General features: G+C 42.4%; 1 protein-coding gene across 3 annotated transcripts in view; it reads left to right on the forward strand.

Moving 5' to 3' along the window:
- LOC111873317 (chaoptin) overlaps window positions 1–14,777 on the forward strand; it is an 831,716-nt gene that overhangs the window by 748,796 nt on the left and 68,143 nt on the right. For all 3 annotated transcript variants that reach the window (XM_033755049.1, XM_023867926.2, XM_033755050.1), the window contains exons 4-5: window positions 1,899–2,109; window positions 4,655–4,799. In XM_033755049.1, coding sequence (XP_033610940.1) covers window positions 1,899–2,109; window positions 4,655–4,799 — 356 coding nt within the window. The remainder of the gene's footprint in view (window positions 1–1,898; window positions 2,110–4,654; window positions 4,800–14,777) is intronic.

Raw genomic sequence — 14,777 nt, forward strand, 5'->3', positions numbered from 1 at the left:
ATCATCAGTCTTGACTATTCGTCCATGCGTAACATGTGACCTCCATTCCAACACAAATCACTGAACTGAACTAACTGGAAGGATCTGGCTTCATTTGTTCCTAGCCCGTCACTCTGCAGTTTCGATGCTAGGAATGCGGCGTGCATTGTCTCATGTTGACACGAGAGGGTGTCACATCTCTGCATTTCATTCACCAACTTTCAACGTGGCAACACTGTCAGCGAGTTAGCTCTACTACATTTTGTATGTTCACATTAGTGTTGTAAGATAATATCCCGTATTATGAAGCGACTATAGATGGAGTTTAGAGTGATAATTGGATTTTTTGACCACTTAAAAACAAGACTCGTGACTACACTTAATAATAGCTGGTTCGCTGATCTCCACACTCTACTTATTAATAGTTTTCAATAGTCGTTTCCTGATAATGGCTTCTAATAACGGAGATTCTTCAACTGTACTGACTAAGTCGTCTCTTCACAGATTCCGTATAACTCTCTCAGTGCTTCAACTGGCTAACTCCCAGGCTGGCGGCCATTTCAAACCAACACACTGATTTTCAACTGAGCCGACAAGCGGCGGTCGCTCGGTCGGTATAGTTCGCTTCCGGACTCAAGCCACGGAGTTTGTTTTATTATTATTATTATTATTGAATTTCTTTGCTGTCATAAGTTATACTAGCCATGATTCTTCCAAAATCATGTTGACATATTTTTGAGGAATGTCACCTAGACGTTTTGGGAGAAGTCGCTACATTTTAAAGCACACTGAGTCCATCCGAAACGAACATATTCAGGCGAGAATTGTAAACANCTATGTTTCTCTGCGTTTTCTCACTTTATTTCCTCAGTAATTCTCTGTCCTTTCTGTTGCTCCAACTTTTGAGCACAGGGTATCCGTGAAACGTTTTGTTTCACTTCAGTTTCTTAATCCTAAAACAGTTTGTAGGACTGCTTGGAAGGGGGATCAGCCCATTGCAATGCCTCTATGTACACACTGAACAACGCAAACACAGAATAACCGCAAAGAGACATCCATGCCTTGAGTGGGATTCGAACACACGACCCCAGTGTTCGAGCGAGCGAAGACAATTCATGCACTAAGACCTCGCGGCCACCGTAATCGGTTAATTAGCTAATTAACGCTTTACTTTACTTAATTATTATCCTGCATGCCTTGTATTTTGTTCATGTTCTTCCCCCCCTTGGCACAACAGCTCCAGTGGGCCTAGGCCTACCTCCATGAACTTCTCCGTTCACTTCGGTTTTTCTAGATCTTACACATTCGGTAGGACTCCTTGGGCCGGTGATCAGGTCGTCGCAAGGCCTCTACCTGTACACAAACACAGAAAAACGCACACACAGAAACTAAACATCGATGCCCTGAGTGGGATTCGAACTCACGATCTCGGTTTCCAAGCGAGCGAAGATAGTACATGCCTTAGACCGCTCGGCTACCGTGACCGGCCCTGTTTATACTATTTTAGGCATATATATTTCCCTAATACAGCGGCCGCACACCAACTGCGTCAAGACAAGCATCAAGACATGGGACAAAAGACGCAGTCATGCTTCATTCATGATTCGTTAACATGAAGCTGACGTCAGCATCATGACTTAGACCGGTGTGAGGCGGTTTTCTTAATCTCATTCGTTTTAACTGTGCTCCTTTCTTTGCGTCATGTCGCAGACATCGTGTCTTGACGCATGTCGGTGTGCGGCCTACCTCAGGAAGAAATGAACGATTATCACATAGCAAAGCCCTGATCAGGAGCGTGTGTAAGCAAATGAAAAGGATGTGCAATTTCTCATGTCTTTTCAGCATCCGAGGACAACGTGAAGATTCCGTTTCTGCCCATTTCAACAGCCTCAGTTGCATTCTGATTGTGTCTGTTTCAGATGCCTTTACGCCTGGCAGCAGCTGTGCTCATGATGGTATCCTTTGCACCCCTCCATTGGGGGCAGCAGGTTGCACCCTGCACTTTCAACTCCATGTGCTCATGCAAGTTTGGGGAGGGAGACACTCGGGGAATCCACTTCACGACCCCCAAGTCCCTGGACAGCGTCACTGATATCAGCTGTGTTGGTGTGCCCTTCTCCAAACTTCCCGGTAATTAATTTTATTTCGTTCTTATATTACACATCTGGGACCTGTAGCCTAGCAAGTTCACGAGATGCGTTTTGTTACGCGTTTCACAACGTCTTTATTTTACGTCCTCTATGCAATTTCAATTGGACCGCCTCTGTGGTCTAGTCGTCAGAGTTCCTGCCTAGAGATCCAGAGGTCCCGGGTTCGATTCCAGGCGATAATACATTTTCTGAGAAATAGTGGATCTGGAACGAGGTCACTCAGCCTCGTGAGGATAATTGAGGAGCCATTTCAAAGAAATAGCAGCTCCGGTCTAGAAATCCGAGACTAATGGCCGTGGGGATCCGTTGCGCTGACCACGCGACACCCTCTATCCGCTAAAGTTTGCACTAACTTCGCCGACAAGCGGCGGTCGCTCGGTCGGTATAGTTCGCTTGTGGACTAAAGGCCAGTGTCAGTACTACTAAATTACAGCTCACGTGTTTAATTACGTTAAGGGTATTTACTTGTTCTGGTAATTAATTGACAGGGCTGATATACGTATATCGTCAATAATTTAATGTGTATAGACACATTGGAGAATTCTCCATGCAGTTCGCATTCGAGAATTCCTCCAATGTCTGGAAAAAGGGCTTGAAATCATTATCCTAAAATCTCTTATTTACCTCTCAGAATGTTTAGACCTTTCAAAATTATGAAGGATTTTTTCGGTTTAGGGAAAACGAAAAAGTTCCACGGGGCAGAATAATATGAGAATGAAGGGTCTGCCAACAATTCTGTTTTTCCTTGGTTAAAGATCGCTTTACTGAAATCGATGTGCTCAAATGCGCATTCTTTTAATTCAAAATTCACTTGTCCGGTTATTTTTTCTCTTGCTTTTTTTAACGAATTAATCACTGTAAATATTAAAAAATTTAGTGACAGAATACTTGGTTGTTTCCCTATAAGATGAAACTCACGTTGAATGATTAATATCAGACAATTAGGTCAGCATTATTTTGAACTTTGATTTTCATATTCGCCCTCGTTTTATCTCTGGGACTTCATCTTAAAACTGAAAAAAAAAATAATTTCCTCATGTTACTGACAAACACGACCGCGCCAGAGCCCAGGCAGTTAGTCGCTGATCTCCCACCGCGACGGCCCAGGTTCGATTCCGGATCTGGTCAAGTGGGCTTTGTGGCGGACAAAGTGGCGCTAGGGCGGGTTTTCTCCGGGTATTTCGGTTTCCCCTGCCAATCTTCATTCCACCAAAATTCTCATCATAATCACCCGGGGCAGACTACAATAGGCCAATCAGTTGTCACCGTGCCGAGTGGACCCAGTTGGGACTCCATCCCCCACTAAGCGAATTAAAGAAAATTGTTTTCTGACAACACAAAAGAGGGTGCAGATAAAACACACATTGCAAACCTGAGAACCAAATAAATTCCAAAGATTTTTTAGCACGAAACAGCTGATTCATAATTGCCTTGTTATCGAACACGCGTTAGATATGCGGTATTTCCAGTTGCTGTACAAAATCGTTAAGTCCTCTTATTAATCATCAGGCTAAGTCTGTAAGGGCCTGACTAACTAACGAATGTACGTAAGCTTCAGATGTTCATAATTTTATACTAAGTTCTGCCAATTATGGACATGTGTTTCTCTATTTGTCCGCTAGATGGGTTTCTGGTAAGTGCCGCGTAAAGGAGGGGATAATTTTTGTATAGAAGAGCCGGGTCACCCTAAAGTCTTGAAGTCCCAGGTCACGCACAAAAATATTGTTTCCATCAGCGCTACACCGTCGTCTGCCAGGCTGCCTGCTCCTACGGCGTAACTGCGATAAGATACAAATAGTATAAAGATGTAAATTAAGAACGAAGGCACATTGTTCATCTGCCTTAACCTCACAAGCGTGAGCGTCGAAAATTTCGACCGTTACAAAAATTGCTATATTTGATAACATGTGGCACTTAATGCCCTGTTTCCTAACTGAATAGTAATGAAATGGGGGCATACGGTAGCGTAGTTGGTTGAAGCACTATGCTACAAGCCGGAAGGTCGCGGGATCAAGTCTCGATGAGGTCACTGGATTTTTTTAAATTGACCTAATCCTTCCAGCCGCACTGTGGCCCTGGGGTCGACTCAGCCTCTAACAGAAATGAGTACCAGGAATCTTCCTGGAGGGTAAAGGGCGGCCGGCGCGTAAGGCTAACAACCTCACCGCCATCTGTGAGCCGATTCTCTAGATAACGTAATGTGGGAGCCTCAGCATCTCAAAACCCTATTGACCTTCATGGCCTGTTACAGGGATAGCTTTAATTTTTACTTTTTACTTACTTAATACTAATGAAATATGTTTCAGTTATTCTAATTCCATTACATTTGAAGCTCTTATGGTGTTTATAAATATATATTACTTTTGTGTGTGTGCGTGCGTGCGTCTGTGTGTGTGTAAAAGAGAGATCTTCTGAGAATATGATGGCTGTCAGTATTTAGATGAGAAATTTGATTTTAAATCTTCTAGTATGATTAACTGATTAAGAACAAAACCCCATAAAAAATAACTCTAAATTTTTTACAGATTTGCCAGGGGGTCTGGTGGTGCACATGGACTTGGTGAAGTCGGGCCTGGAGGCGCTAGAAAACGAGGCGATGGACGGCTTCCAGATCGAATCCCTGCGACTCATGAGCAATAAAATTCAAGAGGTTGGCGAAGAGACATTCAGGTAAGACAACAGCAGTGCTTACACTTACTGGATCTATGAACACTGTCCAACAGCTAGTACCTGAAGAGAACACAGTTACATAGTGCAGACCCATTAGAGGGGGTCTAATGCCAACCACTAGATAGACAAAGTTAGGTAATTACCAGGGCCCGGACTTTGATGACCTAAAAATATTTAAAAAATGACCTATAAAATGGCCGAAAAAATCCAGAAAAACGACCTAAAATATGACCCAAAAATGTAATATGCAGGGCCCGGATTTTGATGACCTGAAAATATTCAAAAAATGACCGAAAAAATCCAGAAAAAAGAAAAGAAAGAACACTTCGCTTCCATGTTATTCACATTTCAGAAAACATATGAAGAAAAATTCCCTAAAATGGCTAAAAATGACAAGAAATACCCTTAAAAGTCCAAAAATTACCTATAAAATTTACATTTCTGTAACCAGCAGCTCATATCCGAGATTTATATATTTAAGAGCATCGCATAGGATACAAAGAAAAAAAGATGACGTGTCATCAAAATCCGGGCCCTGCTAATTACATATAAGCACCTGTGATCAGTTTCAACCATGGGAGATATTAACAAAATCTAGAATAAAAATTTCGGAGAGTAACATTGAGACCCTCCACCGACACCCTGCCCGACACGAATCGCCTGTGCCACTCAAACACTCGCGCCCGAGCTGCGGGCTGAACGACCGAGAGGTCGAAGTTCGAGTCCCGAGTCTCCATGTTTTCCAGACCGGCTCTGGAGTTCACCCAAACTCCTATCCAATGGTTACCGGAGGCAAAGTATCAGGGGTGTGAAGCTGACTGCTCACCTCAAGCTAGTGCCGAGGTGACGAAAATGTGGATCTATACATCCACTCCTCCGATCTATACATCCACTCCTCCATACGCCTTCATGGCGTAGTGCGTAATTAGTTAAGCAAGGGACAACTTCACTTTTACTTTTATCTGTACATATGTGAATACGCACATTGGTAAGTATATTTTTATAATCACAGATTTAGCAATGTAATGACAATACGGGCCCCAGAATCTTTGTCTTTTGAGACTTGTAAGCAGATCATCGGCTTCGGAGACACAAACCCCGCACAGAATAGTCTGATACTGGACTTGGCATATTCGTCAGATATACATCGGACACCCTTCATCTGAGTGGCCGTTGTGATTCAGTGGAAATCACTTCTTCATATTCATGAAGTCTCGGGTTTGAATGTCGACCTCACTCCTGACTGAGGTTTCTAGTGCCTTCTCTGGCAAATCCTGTGACAGCGCATTCTATATCATTTTCAGTGCACACTTCATCTTACCGTTTGATATTAAATAACTTACGGAGCTGAAAGAGCATTGTTAAATAAAGAATACTTCGTATGGACTCTCATCCTTGGGGTCTCCGATTAAGTTAGCTATATCAGTAGTTACAATATCGCTGTCATAACTATCCGCCTCACAGTTCCTCCGCCATGTTCACATGGCGCCCCTTGTAAGGAGCGTCGTTGTAGCTGAGGCCGTGGATAGTTCAGGAACGTGAGGAAGGAAAACGTCGGCCGTTGGAAGCTGCTACCGAGCAACGGCTAGTGAAAACGTGACTGTGGACAATAGTGTTTATGTAATAGTAAATTTCAAAGTGTAGTCACGCGCTGTATCAAAGAATTCAGTGAATCCGATCATCAATCCGAACCCCGTCTATAGTCACGCTTCTTCTGAACTCTTCAAGGTGATGATAATAAATGAGAAAATACGAAGTAAATAGAAAGATTACCTATATACTGAACATAATTAGAACATCTGAATTCAACATCTTTCCAAAAGTCTTGATTGTCAAACAAACTCATAGCATTAACGCTTGTAATGACTCACCAAAAACAATAAATGAAGGCAAGATGTATAATTTTCCAGACAAATGCTAAAAAGAAAGTCGTCTTCTGGGTTTAGGCGCTGTGTATTCTTCGTTTTGGCCGACGTTTCGGAGGAACGTATCGCCTCCATCTTCAGAGCAGTTGAATGGCTTGGAATGCAGAGAGCAGTAGCTGTAGCTACTGCTCTTCATAGTCATCATAGTCATCGCCGTGAAAACCTCAAAACTTACAAATGCTAAAAAGTTTTGTCCGTAATTATGAAACAATGAGAGTAAATAGATGTGCTCAGTAAAAAACAAAGAGAACTCCTTACAACACCACAGTAACAGAGCCAGGGAGATGAGTGTGTAGTATGGAAATACATATGTAAGAAAACCCATGACATCAGCAAACAGCTGGAAATCCCATGGGATAGATCAAATTCATAAAACTTCTGGTTGAAATGTTTCTGCCAAACACAGGACAAACTCTCAGAACTATCAAACGAATGCCTGTCACAACCCAAAACCGTATCCCAGTCTCTGACACGGAGTGTCACATTTGTGAAAGCATAGGTCAGCGGCATCAGACACCTCGCAAATTGGAAAGAGATAGAGCGCCTTCTGACAGGGAACAAACTGTTCACTTCCATAGTAACAAATTCAGTCAGTGCAGAAATGGGAAAAAATTCTGTTCCAACAGAAGCAGGAGGTTATGAAGAACAGTAATATTTATACCAGCTTCTAACATGGCAACTATTAAGTCAATGAATATTGTAATACGTTTGATGTACACTTCATACATAATACATGCAGCTAATATAAACATATTGTCATGATTTTAGTGACTATAGACGTTTAAATAGGTAATCAGATTTATTACACACTTACAGATCGTAACTATAAGTGCCTAAAGCGCTGTCACTAATTCACACAATCTACAATTCACTACAGCACACATATAGTCTTTTCCAACTTGCTGTGTCTTCACCAGCCGTTGTCTGATAACGGCTTCCAACGGCGGACGTTCCCATTACTCTGGGTTCCCGAACTGTCCCCGTCCGTCAGCTGCCAGCTTCCAGCAGCAACAGCTCGCAACGACCGGACTGAAGTTTTCTGATTAACTAATTCACCAAGCAATTCAATTCCCTGCACTTCACTAACTCTCATTAATTGGTGTGGTTATAATAGCTATGCACGGAAAACACAGAAAACACCGTTCCTCTTGTGCTGTTCAATTGTTGCTTAGCGGACCGCACAGAAAGTAGCGTTCATCTGTTGCTGTTCAATTTTTGCTTTTTGGGAATCTGTTGCCTAGCAGCGGGCGAAGTCTGCCTGATACAATACCGTACTGTGTAAAGGAGTGAAAGAAACGAAAAAAAAACAGAATCTAGATTTTGAGCGCTGTATTCAGTCATTACAGTTCCTAAGGTAGAAAATTTGTTTTTGCAGAACACTCGTGAGAACCTGACCAATGTGACAAAAAATAATAGATTTCTCCTTTTAAAGAAGATCCCTTAAAATTCCATCAGAGAACGCGATTCGCTTTTACGCTGAATTGACTCGCATTTCGAGTTTTGCTGATGGATGACTTTTTTTACGTGCCTTTCATTTCGCCATAGGCAGTATGAGTAAGGGGTTCATATGTGGCAGTTTGAAAAGGGACGGAGGAACAAATGAGCTGGAAGCTACGGCTTCAGGAGGGTGGAGGGACGAATAGCTCTGGCCCCAGGTCGGACCAACAGTAGCTGATTACTCACGGAATCCGTCTAGATTAGGCCATTACTGCAAACTTCCGAGCGGGTTGCCGTGCCTCAGGCTGAGAACGTAGTAACACGGGCAATGTTTGTGACCGCGGCTTTGGCCCCTCAGCGCTTTTCGTGTGCAGCGCGTAGCATGCAGATCTGCAGGACTACAGGGGCTGCCTTTATGTGACCAGCGTCTTGCAGACACCCCCTTCCTACAGCGTAAAGTTGAAAACAATCCCCATGATTATTTAACCATCACACCATGAAAACTTAGGAGGAATTGAGGTAAAGAGAAAATATAAACTTGACCTGGGCAAGTGAAGTTATAGCTCCATCATTCTTGACCTCGGCAATGGATGGATTAAGTTGTCGGCTTCACTCCCCGGCCGTTTTACCCCCGAAAAGAGAGCACCCGATGCCTATTGGACGGGAGGCAATGTGAACACCAAAGCCGGTCTGGACGCTGTGAAAGAGAGAAACGTCTATTATCCCTGCCAGGAATTGAACCCTAACGTCTTGCTCGTAGCCCGCCGCTATACCATCTAAGCTAGACGACTCAGAATGGAGGTATAGCTCCATATATTCTTAACCTAGGCATTAGATAGAGGAAAGTGGTCACCTTCACGACATCACGCCCTGACCTCCTCACCTCATAAGAAATAGTTGGAAATAGTGACTCAATACGCGTCTAGGTTGGTACCAGGACCGGTCTGGGCGCTGCGATAAAGAGATCAATTTCTTGCTCCTGCCGGGAATCGAACTAGAATTTCTTGTCCAGCTCGTAGCCTAGTTGATACACCAGCTGAGCTATTCCGGCTTTTGCAGTGTTTGAAATAAAGATATGTTTTTTTATAACAGGAGGCCTCATAAAATTTAATTCTGAGGATCTTCATAATTTGCCGTGTAGACTTGGGATGATCAGCTGACGGAGAATGAGAGGAACGGAGCATGTGCCGTGACCGTGAGAAATAAAATATTCTTAAAATATGAATATCAGAAAATAATATAATATTAAAATAAATCCTGAAGATAATAGCTCTAAGATAGAGACCGTATTCGTCAGAATAGTACTGTCTTCTAGGACATAACGCAGTGTGGTCCGTTGAAAGGCAACCGACGTTTCGGAGTAATATATCTCGTCCATCTTCAGAGTCGAAGAATAAACCAAGAAATCTCTGCTTGACATCTGTTTTCACGCTGGTTTATGTTCGGCTTATTCTTCTACACTGAAGATTTAGGCGATATCTTCCTCCGAAACGTCGGTTGCCTTTCATCGCACTACAGAATATAGTACTTACTTACTTACTCATGGAGCTGAGCCCTTCTGGAGGAGCCGCCAATTCTGCAGCTACTCAGTTTCACAGCATTTTATGGAACCCGAAGGTTCATTACAGTGTTCACAAGAGCCTTCCACTGATCCCTATCCTGAGCCAGATCAATTCAATCCATACCATCCCATCCTATCTCTCTAAGATCCATTTTAATATTGTCCACCCACCTACGCCTTGGTCTTCCCAGTGGTCTCTTTCCTTCTGGCTATCCCACCAATAACCTATGTGCATTCTTCTTCTCCCCATTCGTGCTACATGCCCTGCCCACCTAACCCTCCTTGACTTGATCATTCTAATTATACTTGGAGAAGAGTACAAGTTATGAAGCTCCTCATTATGCCGTTTTCTCCAAATTACATCGATGCAGTAGAACAAAATATGTTTTTATGAATTGTCGAGCTGGTGGGTGCCCCTCGCTGGTTTGAATTTGGGTAGCTCTCAGCTAGGCGACCATTATCTGTTCAAGGATTATGCTTCTTGAAGTTAGTCCCTAATACAGAGCGTTCCCTTGGCAGTCTTTAGACCTCAGATGTTCTAGAAATGGCCGCTGTTTAGGCATCGATCCCTCACGGCTGTGGGATAGAGGGGTCAGTAACAGGGACGGCAGTTTCCAGTTGCAAGAGTTGATACTTCTCAGGGTCTGCCGTGTTTGTTACAGGCTGAGGTTGTTTTGGGTTTGAAAGCGACGGCATACTGTGTGTCTCGCATGTATAGCAGCGGTGAAGTTTAAGTCTTGGGGTAAGATAGACGCCTAGAGTCACGACGCCACTAATTACACTAATTAAGAGTACTCATCAAGTTTAAAGCTAAACAAAATAAAACTATCATTTAAAATAATTCTGACGTGCTGCAACACATATTATCCATTACGTTATGTGCCAGTTTAATCCGTATTGAGCACATATGAGTTAATTTAAATTTTTAATTGAGGGTCATGCGGTACCGTAGTTGGTTTGCAAAGAATATATTACGGATGTACAGTTCTCCTTTCTGTCAACACAGTCTGTGTATAGATACACGTACATGTTTCAACCATTTGGCTATAATTACGTGTTGTAAGTACATATGCCTTTGACTTGTCTGCTTTTTTCGCCCTATATTGGCCAATGTTTACGTGTGGGTCTACTTTATGTAACAGTCCTTTTCATATAAATGCAATGCCTTTGTATTCGTCTTAGGTACAATATTAAAATATTAAATATGTTATTATATATCATATTATTTAAAACACCTTAATTTTATTTAGAGCCGTGCACGGTAGCCGAGCGAGCGAAGGCATGTGTTGGCTTCGCACGCTCGGAAGCTGGGATCTTGGGTTCCAATCCCACACAAGGCATGAATGTTTGGTGTGTGTATGCGTTTGTTCTGTGTTTAGGTAGAGGTCTTGAGACGAGCTGATCACCATCTGTAAAAATGATCAATGACGTCAGTGGAGCGAGAGGGAATAAATATATAATTGGGGCCGTGGTAGCGTAGTTGGTTGAGGAACTATGCTACAAGCCGGAAGGTCGCTGGTTCGAGTCCTGATAAGGAGGATTTTTTTTCAATTGACCTAATTCTTCCAGCCGCACTATGGCTGAGCCTCTAACAGAAATTAGTATCAGGAATCTTCCTGGGGGGTAAAGAGCGGCCGGTATGTAAAGCTGACAACCTTACCGCCATCTGTGAGCCGATTTTCTAGAGAAAATGTGAGAGCCTCGACGTCTCACAACCCTATGGGCCTTCATGGACTGTTACAGGGTTAGCTTTACATTTCCTTAACACATTTCCTTAATTATAATTGACAAAAATAAGATATTTAATTATGTAGTTTTGTCTAGTTTTATTCTTGTGGGTTTTTATTGGAGTTCATTTCGATGTGATCTGAAATATGAGTTATGTTATTAGTGTCTGTGTATTATCAAGTATATTGTAGGCATAAATAAAATGTTCCCCTCGGCCTTTGCCGAGACGTCCGGGACACGCTTATATGTGAGTTTTTATGTGTGGACCGCTGACTTATGTGTCCTATGTAAGTGTAAAGCGTCACAATAAATAATATAGCAAATGCTCCCGGGTGAATGTTGCGTGGTAACCTAGCGCATTACTTCTCAACTATGTCTCAGGGCTTGTATACATGTCGCAGTATAAGTACACCGATTTAAGCGTGAAGCTTTTGACAGAGTGGGGGTCTATCTCCTGAGGCAGCCCCTACAGCAGGGTATTTCAAAAGTATGAAGCATATAAAACGATAAAATTTCAACTCTTACAGATATTGTCACTATTTAAGGTCGTGACTAATAATAACGGGTTCTGGATTAGATGATTAAATTTATTGACACTTCTCTTACAGTCTCTCTTAACCATAAACAATTTACAATAACTCACAATCCGTCTTCTCTGCCGTGATTTCAAAATTCACCATGGGCCATGTTCTTAAACGATAACACAAAGAAAAAAAAAAAGATGGTCGATTTTGTAAAAATCAGAGCGAAATATGGCGGATAGCGCAAAGTATTGTACACAGACCGTTAGGAACTTATGTTCGCAGTAACGTAGCTCTCTTAATTTCTATTCAAAGAGCTGCAAACTGCTCCAGTGAGAGGGGATCGATGTATCGATGTTTAGCAGTGCAAGTTCACTGCTTGATATGTTTATCGATTGAAGGGTAATTGAACGCAAACACCCAGTCTCTTTGTGCTGTTCCCTTCGTGGGAGGTTACTGGGAACGTGCACTTTGGGCCACTCACAAAAAAGCGGTTTATGGACACTTCTCTGATAGATCTATATATGAACATGTGTTACGGTGGGGACTCTCAATATGATTGCATATATTTTTCGCTATCTTCATGTAACTTACCCTACATTAATTCCTTAATACTATGTTTTCTCACATTAATGTTCATCCTTCCCTCCGGGTCAATAGTATACTTATCCTGTTATTAATATTAATTTATATAATTATAGTTGTATTTGTTATAGTTGTAAATGTATTTTCATTGTATTTACTATGTCCTAGTGTGTCCTCTGTTGTTTGTATAGTTTTGTGTGATGTGTTTTGTTTGAGTGTGGTGTTATTTTGTGTGATATGTGTTTTGTGTGTTGTGTCTTATTGCAGCACCACTGCTACCGGGTAAAAACCCATTTGCAGTTTAAATACATAATAAAATGTCATAGGCGTACAAAGGAAAATGTTATTGTCACGTGAAGGGGAGCACGCGTGACTAAACATGTAGTAGCTGTTGCAATAAACCAATTGCTAAGAGTTGCCTGGGTTTCTTTAATTAAATATTTTTGTGACGGCGCAACATTTTCCTGTTAACATAACTAATATTGTCGCAGTTTTATCCCAAACGTTCCACTGTGTATATTACACATTACGGTAGCTCAGTCGGCATAGAGGCTGGACGGTTAAGGTTAAATTTCCAGCAGGAGAAAGGGTTTCTCTTTTCCGTTGCGTCAAGATCGGCTCTGAGGCCCAGCCAAATTTCCTATCCGATGAGTACCGAAGTCTCTTCCCCAGGGGATAAAGCGGAAGGGGCGTGAAGCTCTTCATTCACCTCCATCTAGTGCCTACGTCAGGAATGGTGGAGCTGTACCTTTTCTTCCCCTATATCCCTATGGCATGGTGCTTAATTAATTAAGCACAGGGACAACTTTCCCTTTACCTATGTGTTCCACATTGGTTGTAACGTACATTCAACTGGGGGGAGCTCAGCGCTTTCTGAGAAGCTTCTATGTACTGAGCTCTGACGTCATCTTCCTTCAGCTAAAGCACACAAGTTCTATTGCCTACAGGAATTCAGCTTCGAACAGTTTACCCCCCAAGTGCGTACCATTCACACGCCTGTCGCTGTTTCAGCTGAGCTGTATTATTTATGTAACTGTCTACCTTGGAGCGCATATTTGCCACCCGTCCTCAGGTTACTGCCCGAACAATAAGTTCCCTCTCTGGGGTAATGCAGTCAGTATAACGATCAGGCTGCGTGCTGGAAGACGCGAGCTCGATGGGTCCACCTCAAATTACGTCACAATCCAGTCCTCGTACATTTTTTCCAATTCATCGTGAAACATCCGAGACGGGCTACGGGCTAGGCGGCCTAGATTCGATTCCCGGCAAGGATAAGAGATTTTTTCTTCATTACAGCGTCTAGACCGAATCTAGGGCCCACCAAGTCTTGTATCTGATAGGTACCGGGGCTCTTTTTATCGGTGTAAAGCGGCCGAGGCGTGAATCTAAACTCTCACCTTCATCTAATGCTTTACTTTACTGATATTTTGATGTGAATATGTATAAAGTCCAAACATTTAAAAATTAGAATATACAAAACTATAATTTTGCCTGTGGCTTCGTATGGGTGCGAAACTTGGTCTCTGACATTAAGGGAGAAACATAGACTGAGGGTGTTTGAGAACAGGATGTTGAGAATATTTGGACCGAAGAGAGATGAAGTTACAGTAGGTTAGAGGAAACTGCGTAATGAGGAGCTTCTTAACTTGTACTCTTCTCCAGGTATAATTAGAATGATCAAGTCAAGGAGGATGAGGTGGACAGAGCATGTAGCACGAATGGGGGAGAAGAGGAATGCATATAGGATATTTGTGGGAAAGCCTGAAGGAAATAAACCACTGGGAAGACCAAGGCGAAGGTGGGTGAACAATATTAAAATGGATCTTAGAGAGCCAGGATGGGATGGTATGAATTGGATTGATGTGGCTCAGGATAGGGACCAGTGGAGGGCTCTTGTGAACAAGGTAATGAGCCTTCGGGTTCCATAAAATGCTGGAAAATTCTTGAGTAGCTGCAGAATTGGCTTCTCCTCAAGAAGGTCTCAGCTCCATAAGTAAATAAATGAGTATGTGAAAGGTAGTATATTGTATAGGAGACGGTATACGATTAACTATTTGTGCGTGCTTTTTGTGGGAGATTACGATAAACGTCGGGCTGAACCTGTCATTCGATATTATGCAGGATTGGAAAGAATGAATATGGATTCAGGAATGGCGGATCCATACCTCCACTCTCACATACGTCTTTATGACCTTGTGCTTAATGAATTAAGTTTTTTTTT

The sequence above is a fragment of the Cryptotermes secundus genome, unplaced genomic scaffold, assembly GCF_002891405.2.
Source record: "Cryptotermes secundus unplaced genomic scaffold, Csec_1.0 scaffold223, whole genome shotgun sequence".
Classification (NCBI taxonomy): domain Eukaryota; kingdom Metazoa; phylum Arthropoda; class Insecta; order Blattodea; family Kalotermitidae; genus Cryptotermes; species Cryptotermes secundus.